The 27,674-nt window shown below is 43.7% G+C and overlaps 1 protein-coding gene across 1 annotated transcript; it reads right to left on the bottom strand.

Moving 5' to 3' along the window:
- Positions 1 to 2,507: 2,507 nt before the first annotated feature.
- T265_09835 (hypothetical protein) lies at positions 2,508 to 16,746 on the bottom strand (the record flags this gene model as incomplete). Its single annotated transcript, XM_009176021.1, has 12 exons — positions 2,508 to 2,704; positions 3,021 to 3,342; positions 5,440 to 5,753; positions 6,022 to 6,125; positions 6,531 to 6,571; positions 7,361 to 7,533; positions 7,850 to 8,171; positions 10,191 to 10,504; positions 12,289 to 12,568; positions 14,285 to 14,629; positions 14,712 to 14,951; positions 16,336 to 16,746. 12 exons carry the CDS (start codon positions 16,744 to 16,746, stop codon positions 2,508 to 2,510), a joined length of 3,063 nt encoding a protein of 1,020 aa, XP_009174285.1.
- Positions 16,747 to 27,674: the final 10,928 nt, after the last annotated feature.

Raw genomic sequence — 27,674 nt, 5'->3', positions numbered from 1 at the left:
GTCAGCCACAGATTGGCCTTATCCGTGGCTACTTTTCACGTCGGTTCGTTTCCTCTTCCGTCGAACGGACTGGACATCCAACATACTTTTTCCAGCTGTTAAAATTTTGTTCATAGTTACACCACCCTCGTTTGAACGGTCGTGTTCCTGTTCTGGCGTAATTGTTACAGTGAGTCCACACCAAAGGGAAGCGCTAGACTCAATTTTCGCCCTTATTAGAGCTCATCAGCAGTGCATATCCAATGACCGTGCCAGGATTTGAACCCCGAGCATCTGACATGCGAGGCGAGCGTGCAACCACTACTCCACCAACGCACGTTGGACGCATCTGAATTCTCTTGTCTGAACAGGCGAACGTGTTCACACTTCAGCGATGTGGTTGGTGTCAAAATTTTCTCCACCAAGGTGGGAGAGCCAAATCTCTGAAGCAACAGCCCAAGCAGCTCGTTGATACCAAGCTGTTCTGTTTTCCCTAGGAGTGGGATAAGGACTGTAGTTGGGTCGGGATGATGTTTATGATACAACGGCACCACTGGCTGTGTGATTGGGTAGGTTTTTAATGTCGCCAAGCCTTAGAGCATCCCGTTTTCGGGGAATATGCCGTTTATAGTGTCGCTGAAATAATGAGTTAGGACTCTCATACCTTAGAGAACTGACTACCTTTGGATGGTTCTCACTCGGAATATGATTGGACAAAATGGGTCTTGCAGAGCAGTCTGGTGTTCAAATTACCTTTGGAATGCCACTAGCTCCCAAAACCCGCCAGAGCACCACAACTTCAGGGACAAGTGTCTGTGGACAAGTCTAGTCTCTTTCTTGGTTGGACTCTGAATGTGCTTTTTTAGCTTTCAACGAGTGAAGATGTCGTTTTTGTCCCTTATAGCAAGCTTGGATTGAGTTTCGATTATCTCTTCTCTATCTTTGACGGAGTCAAGTGTCACAACTTAAAGAAAGCCGTCTTGACCCCCTGTCTATTGGGGAAGCTTTCGGCCCCATACCTGTCACATCGACTGGCTCGTGTACAGATGAAGTTTTAGTTGGACGCCGCCCATTTTTTCAAGCATAAATCAGTCATGGTTGGGATAGATGAACCGAGATATTGGTCTAAACGTCTGCAGTACGAGTCTCGCCGGCAACCGCGGTGAATCTTATCTTACCTGTCTGTTTTCTCCTTGTTTCATAACAACTGCACATCGGCAGAACGCAACGGTTAGATAAGCGTTCCATGTTTTCGGGTCCGTCCACAAACTGGCAGAATTGTTTACACAGCTGCCGGAACCGGAGGAATAGCAGCAGTGACACTCGAAAAGTGACCGCTGACTGACTCTTTCGTTACATGGTTTTGGGCATGTCTATGGGGATAAGGTTTACTAGGCCCATACGACCGCTAAACATTCTTTCTCAGTGTGTAAATAGTAAACAAAATAGCAAACAAACGTCGCAAAGCGGTTTTATGATTTCCACAGTAGAATCCACCTTCCATCGGATGCGAGAGCAGAGCTTGGACATCAGACTATAGACTACTTGCATGCTTCGTCAGTAGCATACACTGATACATCAGCTCGCCACTTCCGTGGGCCTTTTTCGTTGATAAGACTTGTACGTAGATCCAGCTTTGGAACAGGTCATAGCTGTGATAAGGACTGGTGGTAACGAAGCTGGAGCATACAGTGACGTAACACGTAGATTTCCTCAACTTACCGTTGTTTCCGTTGTCGGCGCTTCTCAGGACTTGTAGCGACCTGTGTTAAATGACTGAGTTCGCTACGTTGCACTCATATCTCAGTCATGAATGTGCTTGGATATGGAGCGACTATCACTCCTACCGCTGTCCCGGTGCTGAATTCATGTAATAGCTTCTTGCTATATACTCTTCCCACAAGAAGCACTTTGTTATCCCGTAAAGGCAGTTCTTTCGACGGTGTCACTGTGCATACGTGTGTCCGAACTGTCTGGCGACTTTAAATCTTTCTTGAAGTTGCGTGACTGAGAAGTCGGTACGGCGAAAACGTTCCAGGAATCGAGTTCACTCCACATACCACAAGATTGAGAATGGTTTTGTCTACTGATTCTAGAGTGCTTTTAGTGATGTTCGAACATACAGATGGTCGATCAAATGTTATGCACTGTGGATGAGCTGTGACAGCTCATTCGAATTCCGTACTTTCTGTCTGGCTAGAATTACTTCAAAAGGACGGGCAGAGAACTCTCCAAACGATAGCAATGTGAATAATAGCAATTGTTTCGTTCTAAAAATGCAACACTGTGTTGGAAAAAATGAGGAATGGTCCCCCAACTACTTCACAATGCACGATTTCCATCCACGATTCGGTGAACCGTCCATCTAGTTACAAGGTGTTACAGGAGTCTCACCGTAAGTCCTGACACATTTAACCTGTCGAACAGTCAGAACGTGTAGAGGCATGGCGTTCTAATTCCCTTTACTAAATAAAAGACTGAATTGGTCGAATGCGAAGTTCAAACTCATCGGTAGCTACTCAGCTCGTTCAGTAGTTAAGGCGTGAAATTACTGGCCTCGAAGTCCGTGGTTCGCACCGCATCTCAGTATCTTGACTTCTCCTGTCTAGGCTTGGGCAACCTGATGGAATTTCAGCCCTCGTGCTTCCTTTGGGTCGCACGGTAGCTAGGCACCGAAAGGGTATAACAGCTGAACAATTCTGTTGTTGGTACCTACTCACCCCTGCTGAGTGCCACAACCGAACACCGAAGTTTTAATCTTATAGCACTTTGTCCACTGACTGTAAAACAGTTGTCTTCGTTTGCATGAGGCGACTTGTTGATCTGTATAATAGTTTGAAAAAATAACGAGAAATATTCGCATGAGATCGAGTAGAAATATGAAAATATCCCAGAGAAATTGGCAGTCAATGACTGGGTCACAATAAGTGGTAGATTGATTCCAGAATTGAAGGCCATGTCTCACTGACTGTGACTCATAAACGGGTCTTCTGAACGATAACGAGTAACCGTTTCGCCAAATCTTATCGCCGTGACTTAACTGAATTTCAGCAGGTCACTCATTCGGTCACCGCGGTTTTTCAGCGCATATTCTACAGCTTCGTAATGTAATCTTCGTGGCGCAGGGGCCTCCACTCCAACTAATGTGATAGAAGAAAGTTCATCACTCTTGCCTCCAATTAGGCCACCGATAAGACCTTTCTGATTCCGATAAGCATTTTCGCGCACCTCTTCGGACATCGCTGCGAATCCACTTCGTACTGGCTCTGGCGGAAGCTTATCGTGGCTCAAGAGTTCTTTGGCAGCTTCTCCCATCGCTCGAAGTGCCACTTCACGACTTTCTGCGGAAACAATTCCACGAGGCTGAAATAGCACGGGAGATATTAGTATAGCATAGCTACGGGCTTCGAATGCCTTTTTTAACCAGTATATGGTGACAGCAAAGAAAAGAAAAACAAAATAGCTTTGTAAGCAACTCCTTCTTAATCGCGCAAATTCACAATTCGGCAGGGTAGTCTAAGTGATCAGTTGATTAGTCACGGTCTTCAGTGGTACATCTAATTAAACCTCAGTTCTGATACAACCGGAGGTCGTCTGGCAAGCTCAGGAGCTGAGGCTCAGAACATCAAGCTACGGATCAAGGATGTTCCCTCGAATTATCTGAATTCACATCTCATGGTGTACGGAATTTGGTTTCCTGAAGTAGAACACTGTGTGGGTGTGTGCATTGGTCAGTGATATATTTCAGAAACAAATGAAGCACCAGCTGGTTTTCACTTATCGCCTTACCATCCATTAATAGAAATTAATTAATTAAATAAATAAATGAATAATAAATACTTATCACACCCAACGCTTTCAAAAATGCAGCTTCGGTCGAATAGGGCATATCCCTTTCGAGTAATCTGCGGGAACTTCACCTTTATATTGTGTTAGAAATACAGCAACGTGCATCAGCCAGCGCCATAGCAATTGAGTTTCTCATGAGATCAACATCCACAAAGGAACAGTGCTCGTCACATAGCATCGTACCACAGTTCACTAGGTGTGAAAAACTGGGAATACTTACGTACGTCGCGATTCGGTGTTACAGTAAGCGTCAAAGTCTAGTTCTCAGAATACATTTGAAATGCTCTGATGTGTTGTTCTTCAATTGCTCAGTAATACGAACTTCAGTTGGCCCAAGAATTTCGTGAATACTATGAAATAGGTCGCTTTCAGAAGACATTTTCCGTTCAAAGACACTGAATCGTTTCTACCGACTCCAAATGTACACTAATCTAGCCTGACAAGAACTCGTGTATCTTCGAACTGCATCCAGGAACTAGACAAGGTGTATCGTGCTGAAATGTTAAACGTCCAGACTGGCTATCTGGAATGCTGTGTAGTAAAATGTCGGCAGCTGATCTGACGTATAATGTCCCTGGCTGTCTATTATCTGGCATCATTATTTGGATTTCCACATAATCATGACGTGGCTCTGGAAGCCTCTCTCGCCCAGTAGCACATCTATCCGTCGCAACTGTACAGATTTAACTTCTACTCAGCAATGAAAAGGACAGTAGCCTATCAGTAAAATCCGAGTGGTGCACTGTCTGACGTACCTAAGTCTGTGGTTAGTGTCACCTGTTTCGTGCTAGGTATTTTGTCCAACTTCCTGTCCCAACCACCGACCCGATTGCATCAGCTCTTCCGTATTCCATAGTTCAATTTGCGGACTCATTATTTGCTTGGATGCTGCATACAGTAGAAAGTTTTCGCTTTTCACAAACGATACCTCCGCTACGATTCCTCTTTGTTGAGGCACAAGCAGTGGAAATGACCGAACAATGGGAGACAGCATTCATAATTGCCCCCGTTAACCTGTAGCCACAGGTGCATCCAGCTTTACCCTTCACTAGGTCCCTTTTCTCAAGTGGACGGCAAAGAACGGCGTAACACAGATGAGCTAAACCAAGTAACCAATCCACATGGGTTTTTTGGAAATGAAAGTCTTTCATACCTATCTGTTGACTGCACATCACTTACGGTGAGCTAACTGGGCATTACTTATTGCCAGGAATGCGAGTTCAGGGTTGTGTGCTCAACAGCGTGTTCGATGTTTCCTTTATGTGACCCACAATTTTACGTGGCTTTACCAAGATTCGCAAGCACAAAACCCATTTCAAAACAATTCGCATTCATTGCCCTCACTTAGTAAATGAAACAGTGGGCCAGGTTTAAGAAATGCATGCCCCAGATTTGCTTGCTGTCCGTTGAAGGCTGACACACTGATGAAAAATTAGTTTGCCTAGATAACATTTCGTCTGGTGTGTGCATGTACCTCGTCAAGACGTTTAAACGATATGACTTTGACTCGATCTAAATCATATACTCCGTCTACCACTTGCCAACATTTTCAAAATTAGCTAACGTTCAAAATGCCAAAGTACAGTTTCCAGTTTTATAAAATCGTCTCACATGGATCTTCCGACCACAAGGCTTGGTCACAGAATGGGCTCCACTGCCCACATACTGAGCCATCTGCCCGCGGTTTCTCATCATAGCCTGTTCAGCCTCTTCAGACCGAATACGTGGGATCGCTGGAGGTTCCCGATTATCTGACATACCAGCACGACTTGTATCGGTGATCCGGAGACAGTTGAGGATTTGAGCACCGCTGATGGATTTATTGAGAATATCCTGGGCCTCTGGTCGTGTTCTGGAAGCGGTTGCGGGTCTGGATTCAGCTGAAGATGAAGAGATCAGACCATTCCCTCTTCTTGTCAAAAAGGCTTGAGTATTACAAGTCGGGTTCACAAAATCAATTAAACGCCCTCAATAAAAGTCCACGCGGCAATTTGTAATTGGAGAGACATTCTAGCCATCTGTATGATGATCAAACTATTGATTTTCACCAGAATTTAAAGTCGTTTAGCTCGCACATATTTGCAGTATCTTCTTATTTTCATCCACAAGACTTGTCTGAATAGGCTTGACGTAGTCTGAAAGGTCGAAATGAATTTTGATCTGCTTTCGATTTCCTTTTTTATCTACGGTTACCTAACTGTTGTAACTTGTGTGAAAATGCAGGCATGTATTGTAAATCGGGCGAGTACTGAATATTGCACGGCACACCAGAGTGTTGGCAAATGTTCAAAAATCGCCTGTACATAAAACAAACTCAACAGTTACTTATCCCATTGACGTCATGCTTGCCCTTTGTAACCCGTTGAGTTTGTTGAACGTAGCATATGATACAATAAGACGCGCTCTAGGACCTCTACCGTGAAGATCTCCTGGTCTTTTATCACATGCCAACTTTAACATTCCAACTTTAACAATCGTTTGTGTCGAACCAGTGGCACAAAGTTGTCATCGTCAGAGAGCTCAAGACAGAAACACCGTTTCATTAAGACAAATCATACACCNCTCGCCACTTCCGTGGGCCTTTTTCGTTGATAAGACTTGTACGTAGATCCAGCTTTGGAACAGGTCATAGCTGTGATAAGGACTGGTGGTAACGAAGCTGGAGCATACAGTGACGTAACACGTAGATTTCCTCAACTTACCGTTGTTTCCGTTGTCGGCGCTTCTCAGGACTTGTAGCGACCTGTGTTAAATGACTGAGTTCGCTACGTTGCACTCATATCTCAGTCATGAATGTGCTTGGATATGGAGCGACTATCACTCCTACCGCTGTCCCGGTGCTGAATTCATGTAATAGCTTCTTGCTATATACTCTTCCCACAAGAAGCACATTGTTATCCCGTAAAGGCAGTTCTTTCGACGGTGTCACTGTGCATACGTGTGTCCGAACTGTCTGGCGACTTTAAATCCTTCTTGAAGTTGCGTGACTGAGAAGTCGGCACAGCGGAAACGTTCCAGGAATCGAGTCCATTCCACATACCACAAGAATGAGAATGGTTTTGTCTACTGATTCTAGAGTGCTTTTAGTGATGTTCGAACATCCAGATGGTCGACCAAATTTTATGCACTGTGGATGAGCTGTGACAGCTCATTCGAATTCCGTACTTTCTGTCTGGCTAGAATTACTTCAAAAGGACGGGCAGAGAACTCTCCAAACGATAGCAATGTGAATAATAGCAATTGTTTCGTTCTAAAAATGCAACACTGTGTTGGAAAAAATGAGGAATGGTCCCCCAACTACTTCACAATGCACGATTTCCATCCACGATTCGGTGAACCGTCCATCTAGTTACAAGGTGTTACAGGAGTCTCACCGTAAGTCCTGACACATTTAACCTGTCGAACAGTCAGAACGTGTAGAGGCATGGCGTTCTAATTCCCTTTACTAAATAAAAGACTGAATTGGTCGAATGCGAAGTTCAAACTCATCGGTAGCTACTCAGCTCGTTCAGTAGTTAAGGCGTGAAATTACTGGCCTCGAAGTCCGTGGTTCGCACCGCATCTCAGTATCTTGACTTCTCCTGTCTAGGCTTGGGCAACCTGATGGAATTTCAGCCCTCGTGCTTCCTTTGGGTCGCACGGTAGCTAGGCACCGAAAGGGTATAACAGCTGAACAATTCTGTTGTTGGTACCTACTCACCCCTGCTGAGTGCCACAACCGAACACCGAAGTTTTAATCTTATAGCACTTTGTCCACTGACTGTAAAACAGTTGTCTTCGTTTGCATGAGGCGACTTGTTGATCTGTATAATAGTTTGAAAAAATAACGAGAAATATTCGCATGAGATCGAGTAGAAATATGAAAATATCCCAGAGAAATTGGCAGTCAATGACTGGGTCACAATAAGTGGTAGATTGATTCCAGAATTGAAGGCCATGTCTCACTGACTGTGACTCATAAACGGGTCTTCTGAACGATAACGAGTAACCGTTTCGCCAAATCTTATCGCCGTGACTTAACTGAATTTCAGCAGGTCACTCATTCGGTCACCGCGGTTTTTCAGCGCATATTCTACAGCTTCGTAATGTAATCTTCGTGGCGCAGGGGCCTCCACTCCAACTAATGTGATAGAAGAAAGTTCATCACTCTTGCCTCCAATTAGGCCACCGATAAGACCTTTCTGATTCCGATAAGCATTTTCGCGCACCTCTTCGGACATCGCTGCGAATCCACTTCGTACTGGCTCTGGCGGAAGCTTATCGTGGCTCAAGAGTTCTTTGGCAGCTTCTCCCATCGCTCGAAGTGCCACTTCACGACTTTCTGCGGAAACAATTCCACGAGGCTGAAATAGCACGGGAGATATTAGTATAGCATAGCTACGGGCTTCGAATGCCTTTTTTAACCAGTATATGGTGACAGCAAAGAAAAGAAAAACAAAATAGCTTTGTAAGCAACTCCATCTTAATCGCGCAAATTCACAATTCGGCAGGGTAGTCAGTAAAGCATAACTACGGGCTTCGAACGCCTTTTTTAACCAGTATATGGTGACGGCAAAGAAAAGAAAAACAAAACAGCTTTGTAAGCAACTCCATCTTAATCGCGCAAATCCACAATTCGACAGGGTAGTCTAAGTGGTCAGTTGGATAGTCACGGTCTTCAGTGGTACATCTAATTAAACCTCAGTTCTGATACAACCGGAGGTCGTCTGGCAAGCTCAGGAGCTGAGGCTCAGAACATCAAGCTACGGATCAAGGATGTTCCCTCGAATTATCTGAATTCACATCTCATGGTGTACGGAATTTGGTTTCCTGAAGTAGAACACTGTGTGGGTGTGTGCATAGGTCAGTGATATATTTCAGAAACAAATGAAGCACCAGCTGGTTTTCACTTATCGCCTTACCATCCATTAATAGAAATTAATTAATTAAATAAATAAATGAATAATAAATACTTATCACACCCAACGCTTTCAAAAATGCAGCTTCGGTCGAATAGGGCATATCCCTTTCGAGTAATCTGCGGGAACTTCACCTTTATATTGTGTTAGAAATACAGCAACGTGCATCAGCCAGCGCCATAGCAATTGAGTTTCTCATGAGATCAACATCTGAAATAGGTTCAGAAGACATTTTCCGTTCAAAGACACTGAATCGTTTCTACCGACTCCAAATGTACACTAATCTAGCCTGACAAGAACTGAACTCGCTTCGAACTGCATCCAGGAACTAGACAAGGTGTATCGTGCTGAAATGTTAAACGTCCAGACTGGCTATCTGGAATGCTGTGTAGTGAAATGTCGGCAGCTGATCTGACGTATAATGTCCCTGGCTGTGTATTATCTGGCATCATTATTTGGATTTCCACATAATCATGACGTGGCTCTGGAAGCCTCTCTCGCCCAGTAGCACATCTATCCGTCGCAACTGTACAGATTTAACTTCTACTCAGCAATGAAAAGGACAGTAGCCTATCAGTAAAATCCGAGTGGTGCACTGTCTGACGTACCTAAGTCTGTGGTTAGTGTCACCTGTTTCGTGCTAGGTATTTTGTCCAACTTCCTGTCCCAACCACCGACCCGATTGCATCAGCTCTTCCGTATTCCATAGTTCAATTTGCGGACTCATTATTTGCTTGGATGCTGCATACAGTAGAAAGTTTTCGCTTTTCACAAACGATACCTCCGCTACGATTCCTCTTTGTTGAGGCACAAGCAGTGGAAATGACCGAACAATGGGAGACAGCATTCATAATTGCCCCCGTTAACCTGTAGCCACAGGTGCATCCAGCTTTACCCTTCACTAGGTCCCTTTTCTCAAGTGGACGGCAAAGAACGGCGTAACACAGATGAGCTAAACCAAGTAACCAATCCACATGGGTTTTTTGGAAATGAAAGTCTTTCATACCTATCTGTTGACTGCACATCACTTACGGTGAGCTAACTGGGCATTACTTATTGCCAGGAATGCGAGTTCAGGGTTGTGTGCTCAACAGCGTGTTCGATGTTTCCTTTATGTGACCCACAATTTTACGTGGCTTTACCAAGATTCGCAAGCACAAAACCCATTTCAAAACAATTCGCATTCATTGCCCTCACTTAGTAAATGAAACAGTGGGCCAGGTTTGAGAAATGCATGCCCCAGATTTGCTTGCTGTCCGTTGAAGGCTGACACACTGATGAAAAATTAGTTTGCCTAGATAACATTTCGTCTGGTGTGTGCATGTACCTCGTCAAGACGTTTAAACGATATGACTTTGACTCGATCTAAATCATATACTCCGTCTACCACTTGCCAACATTTTCAAAATTAGCTAACGTTCAAAATGCCAAAGTACAGTTTCCAGTTTTATAAAATCGTCTCACATGGATCTTCCGACCACAAGGCTTGGTCACAGAATGGGCTCCACTGCCCACATACTGAGCCATCTGCCCGCGGTTTCTCATCATAGCCTGTTCAGCCTCTTCAGACCGAATACGTGGGATCGCTGGAGGTTCCCGATTATCTGACATACCAGCACGACTTGTATCGGTGATCCGGAGACAGTTGAGGATTTGAGCACCGCTGATGGATTTATTGAGAATATCCTGGGCCTCTGGTCGTGTTCTGGAAGCGGTTGCGGGTCTGGATTCAGCTGAAGATGAAGAGATCAGACCATTCCCTCTTCTTGTCAAAAAGGCTTGAGTATTACAAGTCGGGTTCACAAAATCAATTAAACGCCCTCAATAAAAGTCCACGCGGCAATTTGTAATTGGAGAGACATTCTAGCCATCTGTATGATGATCAAACTATTGATTTTCACCAGAATTTAAAGTCGTTTAGCTCGCACATATTTGCAGTATCTTCTTATTTTCATCCACACACCGGAGTGATGTAAAATATTCAAAAATCGCCTGTACATAAAAAACTCAACAGTTTTCAATCAACAGTTACTTCTTTCATTGACATCATGCTTGTCAGTTATAACCCGATGAGTTTGCTGAACGTAGCACATGATACGATAAGACGCGCTTTAGGACCCCTAACGTGAAGATCTCCTGGTCTTTTATCATTTGCCTACTATTCATTCCAACTTTAACACTGGCTGTGTCCAATCGTTTGAGTCGAACCAGTAGCACATCCGATCTTTTTCCAAAGTTTTCATCGTCAGAGAGCTCAAGACATAAACACCGTGTCATTAAGACGAATCATACACCTTACAACGAAACGGTATGACCTATTTGTTCTTCAAGCACAACTTCCGTAATTGTAATCCAAGATCATTTAAAATTTACAGATAAGTTGGTACAAAGAAAGTAAAATTGTCTGCCACCAAAAACGTTGCATTTGTCAAAAAGCATAGAGGGATTCTTTTTATTCCACAATCATACCATGGCTGAAGTTCAGCGCTCACTTTAGTTTCCGGATTTTCTGGACATTTCCAAGGATTCTGGGGACCAACATCAACACGACAGTGCAGTTTTCTATGCTGTCACTCAGTTTCATGCAACCCACGGAAAACAGCCTTTCTGCTCGTTCATAAACTGCGGAGACTGATCACCACAAAGTGCACATGAGCCATTCACTATTAGTATGCTCATGGTAGAATACATATTCCAACAGGATTTAAACATAAGTGTGGTCAGCTAACGTGGCGATTTCTTTGACAGCCTCGTCCACACCGCCAATCCTTTTGAAGTACTGGTCTTTCAACATACTCGAGCATGCCTATCAAAAGGCTGAGTCAATCGTTTCAACCAGAATTGCTGTAAGCTTTCTGCTTATGGCAGTTCAATATTTCTAGGAAAGCTAACATCCTAGACTACCTATCGAGATGAAAATTCGTGTTCGTGGATGAAAAGAATCGTAAAGAAATCTGCCAAAGAATGCAGGCTCATCTAAGAAATGGTCTATACTAACATCAGGCCCTATTTTGGGGAAGGTAGAGTATCTGGCTGGTCGAGAGATAAATCTTAGTGATTTTAATGTTCTACAAACCAGCTGCATTAGTTCTGACCAACACAGTATTTTTAGGTGTCTTTCAAAGAGATGACATCAGAGGGTATGACATAAAATAGCACAGTATCACCGCGGAGATGACTGACTAAAGATGCACAGTTTAAAAGCACAACTTGCCAAATGCAACCGCGTTTCTGCAATCCTCTGTTGCGCTATTCAGCTAACGTACACCACCGGCCATGTGTTCCTTGAGGAAAAGGAGTCACTCTAAAGCACAAAATTGTTACCTGTTCCAAAACATAGTTCTAAAATAATAGTTCTTGTACAGGCGGTGTGTCACAAGCTTGCTGATCATACCGCCGATTTGCACGTTTTACTCATGTCCAGGCTTAGGCAACTTGGCAGAACCCTAGCCCTTATATTTCCTTCAGTTAGCATGGAAGCTAGACACCAAAAGGACGTTACAACTGAACAATTACTACCCGACTATACTTGAAAGTTTTGCCCACATTTGGTCCAACGTACCAATTTTCGGAGCTCCGAAAAATTCGTGTCCACGTTTTCCACGATCGCGCCACTCTTCCGCATCAGATCCGCGTACTTTTGCGGCACGCGTCTTTAGTTCCGACGATTCACGTTTATCTTCACCATCTTTTACTTGTGGAGGATGACCGAGGCACATCGCCATATCGCTTCCCATTTTCGCCCATCGTGAGTTATACTGTGCTTCCGTGGTTGGACACCCATAAGGTACACCATTTATAAGTGTGCCTGTGCTCATCATGTGAAGTATGTCTGGTGTGCCCTATATTGCGCGCGAAAATAAAAAGAGCGGGCCCTTTTGGCATTAACTGAAGGTAATTTGTCAGGTAGGACTCTATCCGCAGGTATGGGAAAAAACATGACGAAATTTTTGTTCTCCATGTGATAACCTAACCTCTACCTTAATTAACAACAAACGCGATAAGTTTTCAAAACACTACTCATAAGGTTGCTGAAAATTCTTCAAAAGACTACAAAGAATTTTCAGCAGCCTTATGAGTAGTGTATTACGTCTATACATGTATCGCGATATCACGAATATCGTACCAAGTGAAACATGAGGCGACCTGGTGCTGCACATTCAGTTGCTTAGGAAACGACATAAACGGTAGATTCAGCTGGGTTTCAGGTTCGTCTCTCGCAAAACCAAATCTGTTTGCAAGTGAGTGTATCTCGTGATAAGTTCTTCCTTAAACAATATAAAAACGGATGAATCGGGCACAAAGAGGGGTCTGCAGGTGCAACAGCGAAATCTGAACATGGATGAATAATAGTAGACTGGGAGTCTAATTTTAAACAGATCTGATGCAGTTTGCACTTAGCTAACACTAATTTAAATTGAAATAGAAATTTTATCCTCCCTATGAACCCAGTCTATACGGAATTCGAGATGTACTGTACAGCTGTCTCGTCCCACTAAGAATGAAGCAGCTGTGCCTCTCTGCTTTTCATTACAGATTGGCTTCCGTGACAAGATGAAATCTCGATTAGAACTTACCATATCTCTCCAGAATACTAACAATTTTATTTGCCAATGTACACTACTGCGTCGATAGTCTCTGCTTCAACCAGGGCTAATCCAGTCAACTTATCTTTAATTCTAGTTCGTTAAAAATGACTCCTCTAGCAGTTTGCATTCCCGTGTGAACAATCCTTTCACTGTCCTCGTACAATTATTCCCGTGACTCTCTACACCAAAGAATGGTAGTACTGGACTTCAGTTTGTCTCCTATTGGAGCGGTATTGAGTTCTTTGAGGCCCAAATAATTTTCACTTATAACTCACTCATCCTACTCGCGCTCCTTTATTCTTCAAGAGTGAAACGTGGGGTGGGTCGACAGTCAAAACTCATCCTTGACTTGGCACAACAATCGCGCACTGACTGAACATTCATGTTTCTGTCGGTTTGCGCACCACAGATAATTAAACCGCTTTTTACTTTTATCCCAAACCTCACAGCAATTTTTTGAGGATCCAGCGTAACACAGCAAAGCACGATCGATCAAGCTAAGTCATACGGAAGAACTCAAGGTCATTATTACTTCAAATGGTTTGCTTCTTAATCGAGGTCTTCAACAGAAGAGTTAGTATGCTATCGGTGGATTTATTGCTGCTCAACGTTTCGCTTTTGACACAAAAGCTTCGTCAGGCCAACTGAGTAAGTAAGTAGGTTGACTGGGTTTTAAGGCAGTAAGGGAGCCAATCCGTGAGATTTCGTACGACTAGCCGACTTGATCAGTGCTGGGTGTTCAGTCTGATGTTCCTGTTTGTTGATCAGTGGGGATGGCTAAGATTTACGGTAGATTGGTTAGGGGGGATGCGTGTTTAAGGTGAGCCAGGATTCTTCGTCCTTGCTTCTTCAGTCTAGGACACCTTAATGGAAAATTTTTCCTGGGTTGTTTACAGATTTGGTTCACCTGTGTTCGTCCAAGAGTGCTGGGATAATCAGCTTGGGGTTGGGTGGTTAATTGGATCTAACTCTACTTAGATTTCGCTGAAAACTGCACACCACCTCGTGTCGTCTCGGCCGATCTAAGACCGCTCTCCACATGTTCGCAAGTTCTATCGGCTCTATTCTATTCACACAGGGGTGCCTTGCGATTTCCACCGCCTTGGCCACCAGTCGCTGTGGTGGGCATCTTAAACCCCGTCCCAAGATGTCTACATTTTCTAAATCTATCCTATGCCCAGTGTCTAGAGAATGCCCTGCCATTGCCGAATCTTTGTCCAACGCCTGGTATTCCTCTGCGTTTCTCGGTGGTCTGTTAATGGAACGTCTACGCTCGCTAAATGTCAATAAATCCACCGATTGTTTACCAAACCTCTCTGAAACGATAACTTCCCAATCAGTCCCAAGCATTTCCCAAGATTTGGTAAGCTTTGAAAAATCAAATATGATAATTTACCTGGTTCTTTTCCGCATTCACAACACCTTCGTACCGCACCCGTGAATGTACCTTCCCGAAACTTGACGAAGCTAAGTCTCTATTGTTGGCGGATTTATGAGTGAACCAAGAATTGTCCTCATTTCTTCTTCGATAGGCGCTTTCAGTGTGGAGTCCTTGAGTCGGCTTGGTTCTGGATTCATTACCATTCGCATCTTGATTCGACCAATCTGCTTTCTTCTTCATGGATTCCATTATTTCCTGTAAGATAAAAAAATGAACACAACGTCCCAAATTTTCTACTATAAATACATGTGCTTCAGGTTGCCGGAGAACCATAATTGTTCACTAACTGTAATCCTCTAGTCTCTGATTGTTCTCAAACCTTTAGATCCTCCCGTTCAGAGCAGCATTTTGCCTCGGTACCATACTCTTAGAAAACTTCCCAATAAACAGTAGGTGAGGCAAGTTCAGAGAAATGTGGAAGAGCCTCGTCAGGAACATACTGCTACTGAGATAATAACGCAGTTAGGCAGAATAAGAGTACTCGGCCGATTCAGCCGACCTGAAATTTGGTGCCTCACCACCGGAAGCCGAAATAGTTTCCCCGTATTTTTAACGCTCAAACTAGGTTAATGGCACCGGTAAACAACACTAGATGTTTGGAGACACTAGATCGGTCAGCTAACAAACGTTTCTCGATCGCGTTACTGTTCATACAGACCGTATATGAATCGAGGACGGTAATGTAGACTGCGGCAACCTTACGCGCAGATTTTATGGCTAACAGTCTACGTGCGAGTTGTCAGCTAGTACAAAGGAATGATATGTGTTCTGATTCGTCACTTGCTTGCTTTCCCAAGGCTTATCAGTCTTTAGCTGAAACCAATCTTAATGGGCGCCCCAAATGTTCAATAGCAAAATATTTAGAGGGTACAGAGAGCCCTCGGTAGGTGTGTTGTTACTCTACTAGGAGGCGAATAAACTGGCTGTATGTGTCTTAACCGTTTGCCAACTTCCAGTCCGCTTCCTAGAATGAAAATGTGAATTGTTGTATTGTTCCAAACTTCGTACCTGTAGTTGACCTACTCGCGTAATGAGTCTAGAACTCTATTTCCTGGATGCCCATGACTGTTAGAGGTAGGTCCTAGCATTCATGTTTGTTGATGGAAGTCGCAGATATTCCTGCCGCCAGCATGTCATTTTGGTCATTACACACACCCATCTCAAACTTTCTCTTCTAGTTAAACTTTTAAACTGTGCTGGAAATGACGGAATATAAACCATACAATTAGGAACTTGAAAACAATTGATTATTGCTGTGAAAAGCCACAAGTGGTCGCAAAAATCAATTCATGTTTGATGTGCCAGTACTGTGATAAAATGTATCGACCAAATTGTCTAAGAGAAAAATAGGATGCTATACACGAAATAAGAAATGTTATACTTATAGAGGCTGAAAAGCGAGTACGAACGACGCATGGTTTAGGAACTCTGTTCGGCCAAAGGCCTACGAGCATATGCGTGCAACCAAGTCTGGTCCATTTTTACCGTTTCCTGATGGCCTCAATAATCCCCTTTGAAATATCGGTAATGATGCCATACGCCTTTAAACACCACATCTTTCCAATTGGGTACGACTCACCTTGCCATCACTCCCCGCCCCGATCCGTGGAGGTGGCCTTGGTGCTTGATATGTCTGGTTACCCTCAAAGTCATGCCATCTATCAGACTGCGATTGAGATTTCTTTGCAATCAGCTCAGCTTCAAAGGTTCGCACACGTCTTATGATTGGTTGGTCCGTATAGTCACGTGGCACTATTCCAAATTCTTCATATGACTGAAATTTACTATGCGGTCGGTCCTCAAATCCAGCAAGCGCTGCCATCGAGATATGAGGCTGATTTCTTTCCACAATCCCAACAGACTCCGGACGTATGCGTGGGTGTCTCGTGGGTTCACGGTAATCCGCTTTATGGGCAAACCATTCTCCTGGGGACCCTCGGTTTTTTGACAAATTCTCCATCGCAGCCGTAAAGGCATCTGATGTCAACATAATGAATTGCAATAGAAATCGCTCCAGCAGAGCTGCTCAAACCTGACTGCTATCTGGAGTCGCACTGTTTGTTACCACGATATCCGAAACCGATGAATGTGCGTCACGCTAAGAACCGACCAATCACTCGCTTCCCTGTTGGCATGGCTACGGCTCTGTTGACGCGTGGTTGTGTGGCCGCCATAATCCGCACGAGCCAGCCGCTGATTGGTTGTGAACGGATGCATACGTCCCTTTCAAAACTAACCATATCTGAACTCTGCGGGTTTTTGGCAATTTAAATTCTTTAAAGGCGTCAGACTCACTTCAGTCAGCTGACATCTCCAAAGCAGCATTCTTTCCGTCTTGATGACCCTAAAAATTGCCTAATCAAAATAATTTGAGGTTCTTCAGAGTAACCTTATCTGAAAGAACGTATTAAAAATGTTCCCACAGATTGTCAGGTGACTTCAGCCGAGACACGGTCCTCCGAAAACAGCCTTTGTAAACTGCATGTTGACCAACAGTATTGTTAGCGGTCGTTATACGAGGGTTCTACTATCGTAACAGCGTTCATCTCCCAGCGATTCAGTGCTTTGAATGGTATCACCTTTCATCCTGCGTTTATCGGAGGAACTCTCGCTATGAACGGTGTAACTTTTCTCTTTCCACTTATCCCTCGTTTTTCAGACTCCATTTGTTGTGGTGCAAGACTTACGGCTGGCGATATGGCTTACTTACTGGCTGTTCCACTCTCGACATGAACCACTGCATACGCTTACACATTGAGACGCTTCGTTCGTAACGACAAGGTTCTAGGATTTGACGGCTGGTTAAGACAGTTATTAGTGATATGAAACCATATACAGCCATCATAATAAATATGGATATCATAAATAGGCAATAGACATTCAATTGCAGATCACTGGTCCACATCATGGGTTGCCAGTCATACCTGTGACATCTTACTTTCCACATATTTAACCAGGCAATTTCCACTTACGAGAATCGGCATTTTCCATTGAAGGAACGAAAAAGTATTACGGAAAGTTTAAAGTCAAAACACAGTGTTATCGTCCGGCGTTTAAGCTGCCGTGGGTGACCTTTTTCAAGAATTTTTACACTCAGCCAAATGAAAAGAATTTTAAAACTGAATTTTTGTTGTTGTTGATCAGGTGACTATTGACCTCTTCGCCGAGCTTGGCAATCAGATTGCAGACATGGACGGATCGTTAGTGAGCGGTAAAGATTGTACACATTTTTTCTCCCTTTGACAGTACATTTCCCCGGCTGTACAGTGAATAACCTTCAAATTTGAAGTCACATTTGACGTTGCGTACGTTAAAGGCCTCAGTTCGATAAGCAACCCATTGAGTTTTCCCATTTCACGGAAACACGTGTGACCTCTTCCCGAGCTTGGCAATCAGATTGCAGACATGGACGGATCGTTAGTGAGCGGTAAAGATTGTACACATTTTTTCTCCCTTTGACAGTACATTTCCCCGGCTGTACAGTGAATAACCTTCAAATTTGAAGTCACATTTGACGTTGCGTACGTTAAAGGCCTCAGTTCGATAAGCAACCCATTGAGTTTTCCCATTTCACGGAAACACGTGACATTCAATGAGGTGCCGCTCTGAATGTCAGCGCGGCAGAAAAACTATCCTGAGTCCATCATTGGAGTGGGTTGTCGTTAACAGACCATCGCTTAAGTTTAACCTGACGTATGAAGCCAGACAACTCTCTTTGCTAGTACGGTTTGCATCCAGATATTGATACCTCATAATATTGAAAGTACCGAAGAAGAACGAAGAGGTTCCATGTGGCTTCGTAAATCTAGTTGCCGAAATCAACACTCCTGGGAATCGGACTCTGAATGTTCTCAAAACTAAGACAATTATTCCAGTGGCTGCTTGGCAGGTAACTTTCATCCGGACTGACTGAAGTTTTGGTATCACGTAAGTATGTTGTTGAGTCTGGAGATCCTCAGCTAAGATGACAAACAGCATTAGATCGTTTCTTTTGACCTTCAAGTAAGGCAGCTCGGATAGCAAATCTTGCGTCCCTTCCGGTTTAGAGTACTGTTGTAGATACAAGTTCCCTTCTCCAGAGCTTTTCAGAAGAACGCTCGAATAGCTGGAGATACGCTTTTTTCCGGAGCGATTACCAGCTAATCCTGTTACCCAAAAACGCTTCCAATTAACATTCATAGGTGGCATTTCGTGCAATGCTAGGATTTAAGATAGCACAGCACACTGCTGACGAAGCAGAGAGTGTTGTCAGGCCTGTTCATAAACGTGGAATTGAGCAAACACTTAGGCATTGTGCTTCTTGGAAGACAGAAAAATGTTAGCACCGCCAGCGTCAGCAATCTCAGCGACGCTTTCGATATCGAAGGGTGTCTGTATTGGTTCTACATGACTAGAGTATATAGCTGTCCTTTGGTTCTACATGACTAGAGTATATAGCCTTCCCTTCCTGAACCTTCCTACCGTTAATATTCGTTGGGTTTTGTTTCGAGGCATTTGCAGCTACCCAGTGAATGAATGACGTCACGTGCTATGGGGATACAATCGCTTCAACATTTCCGACATCGGGATCAACATCTTCGTCAGTGCCAGATGGTAGAAACCTCAGTCTTCTAGGAACTAGTCAAAGGTCACAAAAGCTGGAAAAACAAAAGAATGAGTGTCCACATGCGCCAAAAAACCATGGACGTTTAGCTGACGTCTTTTCTGACTAAACTGCAGCCAGATGGAGCCATTCACATCACCTCTCTGCTGAACATATCGGTCAGGTGAACACCGACATCTTGGTTATTCATTCGCAGTAAATCTTTATGATGTACTTCGGTAGCTATGGTCTCACATTTGCGTCCAACAAATCAACTTTTCAACGTGTTTGGTAACCATAGTGAGTTACGAACTGGTTCTGAAGCATTCACCGTCGATCGGTGCTTGATATGAGTGTATATTCGGCAAACAGATGGAAATTGTGGAAACACTGATAGATCACACTTGGGAACTAGCATGAATAGAAGTTTCTGTTTTTTGGCTTGGATATTTATGCAGTTGCAATATATGCACAACATTTTGAGATGTCACTGGGGAACTAAGAGCAGTTCACTCTCCAATACAAGTTTGCTGGTTGTGTGACCGTAAGTACAGTGCTACGTAAGTCAAGCTGGAACATAGCGCACAGTGTTCTCTTAAATAGATGGAAAATGATGAAAAATAAGCAAAAATCGCTCTCTAACAGTATTGGAACACACGCACTCAAACACCTTGTACGAGCTAGAGGGTAACCGTGGGACAACTTCCTTCCAGTTTCCACTATATCACCATACTCATGAACCATATCCAACACATTCCTGGTGAACAAACCCTACTACATCACCTATGAGATTAAAAGTTGCCAATATGTCTACAAAACTTGAGTTGTGACAGACGATAGTCAAGCAATGATTTCACATTGTTCCATACTTTGGCTTCCCCACAACATCATGTGAGATTTTGAAACGTGTACAAACCGAGGAATATGATTCGAGTGCAGATGTAGGAAGGTTCACTGCACTGAATTTCTTATCAGCTGCTTTCATTTCTTGATTTCGTTCCATTTTCTGATCATTTCAAACGTTCGTTAAGCTAGTCCTAGGAGTACCCAGCTGAAATGAGGATCCTGTTTCGTGGACGATGGTAGACGATAAATAGCTCGTGTTCATGTCATCTTAATCTGACTGGATTCACGTGATGCCCTGTAGACCACTGCGGTCTCCAGAACTCGCTTATTCACGCAGGGCAAGCTCGACGCTGAAATACTTCGAATTCAGTAGTCCAGCAATTCCGACAACACACTTTAATGGGAGTTCCATCCATCAACTAAACTGAGTCTATGCCGAAAAACCTAGGAGCAATGTGCAGCCGTTCACTCTTGCTATCCACACGAACCTCTGAAGGTATTCAAACCCGCTAGCTTCTGCTCAGTAGTTGGACCATATGCCATCCGACCACGAGTGGCTGGTCGCCAGTGTGACTAGATTACAAATGCATCTCACATTATGTGAACCGATGATGAAAATGAGGTCTGAAAGTCCACATACTGCACAGGATTAAAGGGTTCTCGACATTGTTTGAGTGAGGAAATGAGCGAATATGGCTTAGCGGCTACACGGCCTGAAGCTAATCAGATTTAAGTCACCTTAATACATGTTATTCGGCCTACTGGTTTCTTCGATTGACCAAAACACTTATAATAACTAAGCTATACCTGTCTCGTGTCCGACGACGGTTGAGCTGCGGCGCCCTTCATGCTAGATACTTACTAACAGGCTTATCGATACGGATACTTTAGTATCGCCAGTTCTTTTACAGTGTGCAAGGAATGTCAATTCCATAGGGAAGCAAAGTGGAACTTTATGTGACCAAACGATTACAGTCATTTCCTCGAGTGTAGGCAGTCCTAAGTCACGTGACCTGTAGTAGCACGTGATGGAGCGAACGTCCAGTCCGTTCAAAGAAGAGCCACATATGCTATCGATTTTGCTTTGCACGCGGGTCAACGAAAGGCCCAGAGAAGTGGATAGCCGAGTGTCGCTGCGGTTACACGATGCCTAAAAACAAGATCTCACTTGGATACACTTCCGTGATAATGTTCTCTGGTCTACTTACAACTCTACTTGTTTACCAAACAGTGCAAAAATCAAAGCTAAAACAGCTCAATCAATGTGCAGCAGTTATTAACTGGCCAGACGGACTCTCCACCTGGCCTGCAGAAAATAATGACAATCAACTTTTAGATAAACAACAGGTCGTAACGTGGAGATGCACCCCTGGCAGACCAATAGACAATGTCACCATAAATCAGCACTCAGGTTATCACGTAATGAGTGAATTGCACTCAAACTGCAGTGACTTGGCCAGAGAACTTCTGTCTCACTTGGCTACTGACCTCGAGCGACTGGTTGAAAACACGCCCACAGAAATTTGCTACTATGCTCCACATCTTGAACGATGGCTAGGAAAACTGGACACTGACGGTACTCCGTTGTGGCGCGACACATATTTGGTGTTGGAGGAGGGGCCTAGCCTACAAAGATGCTATCGATTTTCAGTTGTTAAAGACGCCGGAACATTGTGCACAGCTTCTGACACGGACAAACTGGAATTTATAAAAGTTGAACTATAATGCTTTCGCTTAAATGATCTGGGAAGGAATTGGATCTAAACCAAGTTGTGTTCCTCCACCATCTCGAGTATCGTTGGATGGACGCATTGAAATAATGCATATGGCTTTCATTTCAAACGCATGGCTTTGAATTTGAAATTTTTTCTTCCACATGCTTCTAAATAAAACTGCATGCACTGTGTTTTGGAATCATTTCTAGATATATTGCCTGCATAACACAATTAGAAAAGGCTCTTAGATCATGATGTTGACTGTCCCGAACTCTATGCGATTTCAGGTTGCGTTCAGATGCGTTCAAAATAGATTCCAATGAACAACCACTTCAGGTGACCTCGGTTTTCATATATTCATGAGACTTTTTAGCTCAACTGTCAGTTTGGTCTTGGAATATTGTGACAGTAAGAAATCGTTCATCCGTAGCACCCTTTCGGTGCCCAGCTGTCATGCTACCCGAAAGAAACACGAGGGCTGGGATACTACCAGGTTGTCCAGAGAACACCTCTTCAGGAATAAAAATTAAGCAAAACATGTGGGGGGGGGGCTTGAAATCACGGTGGATGCAGTTGTACCAACGATAATCCATATGGTGCTGGAAAGTCAAACGACACAGTGAAATCAAACGATGTGCAATAAAGCGAAATGTACTCATTTGCATACAAATTTGGTTTTGCAAGAGACTCACCTGTAACACAGCTGAATCTCTCTTTTGTGATGTTTCCAGGCAACTGAATGTGCTTCACCAGGCCGCCTCATGTTTCAGTTGGTACGACATTCGAGATATCACGATACATGTGTAGACGTAATACACTGCTCATGAGGTTGCTGAAAATTATTCGACAGCCCACGACCGGTTTCGCTCCTCTTGGAGCTCATCAGGTAGGCGCAGTCCCCGAGTTTCCGTCAACCTTATGTTCCACTGGAAACATTACAAACGAGAGATTCGGCTGGGTTCCAGGTGAATCTCTCGCAAAGCGAAATTTGTTTGCAAATGTGTACTTCGCTAATTTCGTGCAATTAGGTTTCAAGTAGAACATAATGTTGAAGGAAACTCGGGGACTGCGCTTACCTGATGAGCCCCAAGAAGGGCGAAACCGGTCGTCGGCTGTCGAAGAGTTCTCAGCAACATTGCGAGTAGTTTCCTTTATGAAAATATACTGTGATATCTCGAATATCGTGCCAACTGAAACATGAGGCGGCCTGTGTGCAGCACATTCAGTTGTAAAATACCATTAAGGAGAGATTCAGTTGAGTCTCTCGTGAAAACCAAATTGATTTGCAAATGAGTGTATTTCTCGAAAACAGTGCAATTCGGGTTCAAGTAAAACATAAGTTTGACGGAGACCCGGGGAATGCGCCTACCTGATGAGCCTCAGTTAGGACGAAAGCGGTCGTGGGCTGTCGAAGAATATTCAACAACCTTACGAGTAGTGTATTAAGTCTAGATATGCAGTAGATAGTGATATTTGGGATTTTTACCAGCCGTTCGTAGCCGCACGCTCAGGCTTTCAATCTCTCATCCAGGAGGTCACGAGTTTGGGACCCTTTAGTGTTTCGTCAGATGCGCACTGCTGAGGAATCCCAACAAGGATGAAACAGATGTACAGTGAATTCCGGCTTTTCAGTATATACTGGCTTCAGTTACAGGATGAAACATCCATTAAGAATATGCAGCCCTTAAGTGATTGTTTGATGGCAGAACTTTTGCCTGATATGGCACCTGAATGTTAGTCTGTAGTCTCTCTTTTATTATGTGGACGACAGTAGGCAAATTTCAGGTGCAGGAGTAATCCAGAAGTTGAAATCCAAAAACTAGCAGAGTCTGAGTTCACATGACCTGCCTGTCAAAAATGCGTCCGCATCTATTGTGGCGAACAAACTTTGCATGAAGTGTCAGATAATCTTATTTTTTGAGAAGCCAGACGCTCCATTCTATGAGAAAACACCAGTTCAGATTGGTAGCATCTAAAACAAATTAAGACAGCCATTGAACGGGATGTTAATTCAAGCAAGCATTACAGTGACCAAGCACATTAGCTTGCATTCCGCAGAGCACTCGAAATCAAATGCTCCCTTAAAGAAACTCACAGGAGTTGACTTTGTCCTGAGTTAATCAACAAGATATTTATTCTTAGTTTATTTTATCCCCAACGGTTCAATGCTATTCGTCGAAGTACTCCACTTAATCTAACGTCCAAGAGATGGTTGATCCGCTGAAAAAAGTTGTCTGTTACAACTGGTTACATAACTTCAAAAAGATCTTCCTAATATCGGTAGTCTTTGTGCATCGCGGTGCTTTTGCAGAGAACACAGTTTCTAGGTTTGACCGGTGTATAGGAGGAATCTGAAACAACTTAAAAGAGTATGTTTTCCGATTCCACCTAGTAATATAAGATAGTTCTTACTTTAACTCGGTTCTATAACAAATGAGCCGAATTAGCATCGCTGTCATGATCACTGGTAGGCACCTATTGAAACTGAAAGGTTGGTGGATATTGAGCTGTGACTTGACAAAACTTGGCATGGCCGAGTCAATCTACCAACCTAGTGTTCTTCGTCAATCGGACATAAGTTCTAACCGCACAGACTGAGAGCTGTACCAGATGGAAAAATAAGCGTCAAACACATCACTGTTTGCCGATCAGGGACTGATTCTACGCAAAATGCATATGAAATTGTATGCCCTATGTCTGTTCAGGTGAAGGTATATGATGACTACATTGACATTTACTTATCCATAATCTGCCTTAACAAGATCATTTTTAGTAAGTTCGCACTGAAACTCTAGTTAAAGCTAAATTTTTCGTCGTTGGGTTGTTCGCTGAGCTTTGCACCTAGGTTTTAAACACCACCACCGAAAAATACCAACTGAGGTGGAATGATCAGTACTGTGTTGTGGTGAAATGAAGTGGTGCGTCAGTGGTTGCGCACAGTTGAAGATTGTGATCCAGTCGTCAAGCTCAGTGAAAAAAAGACCGCCTATGCAACCTAAACAACCAAATTGCCTCATTAATAAAACGAATCTAACAACTTCACTACAGAGTGTTTTGTTCCCTCGAGCTGAAAGTAAGCAACCATTCGATTTCTCCCAAGATCCCTCTAAATCCTTTTTAGGCTTATCTAAAAGCCGAACAAACGTAGCCTCAGTCGACCCAATTTCGTGCTGAGCGACGTATAAAAGGAAACTCTGCGCACCAGCACACAGAAGCGACCCAGTTAATATTCGCAGAGCCGGAAACTGTAGCTGAATTGCTCAAACACTAAGGCTGATAGATCTAACCAATGAGAATGAGCAAACTTCTGAGAACCAAACATGTCCATTAAGCCGAGCATTGTACAGTCCGAGAAGAAAGTCAGTTGCTCGGTCTACCGCCGGACAGAGTTCCACGTTCACCTAGTGGATAGTTAAGGTTGCAATGCCCCATATTCTTTTCGAAGAAAAAGAGTTTCGGGTTGATGAAGAAGCAAATGACGGTTTGAAAAGTCGAGGTCGTTATCAGTGGTTATTTGAAAAAGTTGCAAAGTGGACTTGGTAGCCAAGAACACATTGACACACCTGTCTCCATCTGTATTCGAAACCCAGCAAACTCGAGTAAACTACCTAAAACCCACAAATCCGTTGTGAATTTACGTACTATTTTATCAGTACCCGAATCTCCATTTGCACAATGGCTGAGTAAATCTGTCAGATTCAAGACGGCTACGTGATGCTTAAATTTGTTGAATGCATCCAGATTAGTGTAGGGAACAAGGCACTGTACTCGTTTGGTTTTGAATCCTTGTTTAGTAGCCTTACTGTTGGTGGAGTAGGTGATATATATTATCCATGATTTTCATAAGGAAATCAATCAGTGTATGTGAAATCCTACGACTTCGTACAAACAATACAAAATTTCGTTGCCATATTAGGGTGAAAATCCGGGAGAAACTGTGGCCCATACTTCAAGTAAATGAAGAACTTGAAACCAGTCGTTCGTAGTAAGCTGTGACGAGCGGTAAACGATATTCTTAGGTCCTGCATGCTTCAGCAGTACGTTCCAGGTACTGATGTGCCATATTGTTGAACAACCATGGAGACCATTGCACATGAAGCAAAAAAGCCATCTGACACTCACGGGGCCTTTTGAAAACAACCAGATACAAACAATGGTTTCAAAACCCAGGTGCAGGGCGCATGCGATATGGTCCTTATTAGTCATCCCACGAGATGTTTCGTAATCATCTGGTGTTCACTTGAGCAGGGAGTAGCGGACACATGATAAAGGTAGCTGGTTGATCAGATGGCTAGTGATCTGTTCGCTGAACTTGGCACTTGGCTTGAAACGTTTCGTCCCCAGTCGAGGGGACATAGTCAGTGCGCGGGTGAGTCTATGGAGTGGCGATTCATAAAACGATTGGGCTGACCTATTAAGTGGCAATCTGTGCTCAGCCCTACACTCATGTGTCTCTAGATCGTCAAAAAGTGATTAACGACAATCAACGTCTAAGCTACCGCCTATGAATGTATGTTTATTTTTTATGTATAACGCCTTTAGTGCATAGAATTCTATAAAGACAGGCGGTCGAGAATCTAGTATCATGGATTAACGTTTCGACACATTCATCCTGTTCCTATTTGTACCTTCAAAACTGCCTACTAAACCCCATCATGATAACTGGTGCATCTTTAGCCGAACAGTAGAAATGTACTTTAAAAGCCTTTATCGATGCGCTTTTCAGCTTCGCTGTTCGACGTCCTCCACAATTAAAGACTTTGCGCATGTGTATTCTACGCTAACAGTCGTTCACCCATGGCATTCATCTGGTGCATAGCTGCCGCACAAATCAACAGAGTCCCAACCCAAACCTAGACGGTCCTAACTAGAATCTCAAGTTATTCGGACGACGGACCTTTTGCTTAAAAGCTCGCGTTCTAGGTCCGACGGTTCTGAGACATACTAAGCGAGTAAAACAGTAACACGAGAAGCTGAAAAGAGGATGGTTCTTACAGCCCTTTACCATCTAGTATCTTCACATTTCGCGTTAATCGTTGACTTTTGCAGCGCTTCTTATGCCTTAAGTTGTCTCCTGGTCAAGCGATTCTCGATTATAAGACCCCAGTATAACCCTAGCTAGAACCGCGTCTTACTCGTGAAAGTTCGCCTATCAATTGGAGCATTTCACCAACTGCCGAATTCGATCAATTGCACGGCAAAACTCCCCCACTCGGTACTGTTCGGATGTTCTACTTGGGTCCGTTACACGGCTCTCCTTGCTGTCCATGAGTAAGTTGGGCAGATGACCGGATTCATCACGACGTTGAACGGGGACGCAAAACCACTAGTCCCAAGTTTATCGAAAAATTGTGCCCTATCACTCAATAATGGCAGTCGAGATATGCAATCCGTAGATTCCGAACACCACCTTGAAAAAAAATCTTTCAGCTGTAACACCCTTCCGGTGCCTGGCTGCCATACCACCCGAATTAAGCAGGAAGGACGGGATACTGCCAGGTTGCCTAAGCAAGGACAGGAGAAGTCGAGATGCAGGGGTTGGGTTGGAACCATGGACCTTCCGCTACAACTCTCATGACACTGAGAAAAAAATACCTAAAAATGAAGGAACCACACAGTCTCGTGCAATTTGTAGCTAATTTGCCTGCCGAAGCAAGTAACCTCGAAGAAGCCAGGTTGCCACCCCAACGAAACCAGATCCCCTTACAGAGGACCGCAGAGCTAAAACCCGATAAAGATCATTGAAATACTGGTCGAGCAACGCATTAGATCAGA

Source organism: Opisthorchis viverrini (assembly GCF_000715545.1).
Source record: "Opisthorchis viverrini unplaced genomic scaffold opera_v5_310, whole genome shotgun sequence".
NCBI classification, from domain to species: Eukaryota; Metazoa; Platyhelminthes; class Trematoda; order Opisthorchiida; family Opisthorchiidae; genus Opisthorchis; species Opisthorchis viverrini.
The sequence above is the reverse complement of the archived record's forward strand: the minus strand, read 5'-3'. Positions and strand labels throughout refer to the sequence as shown.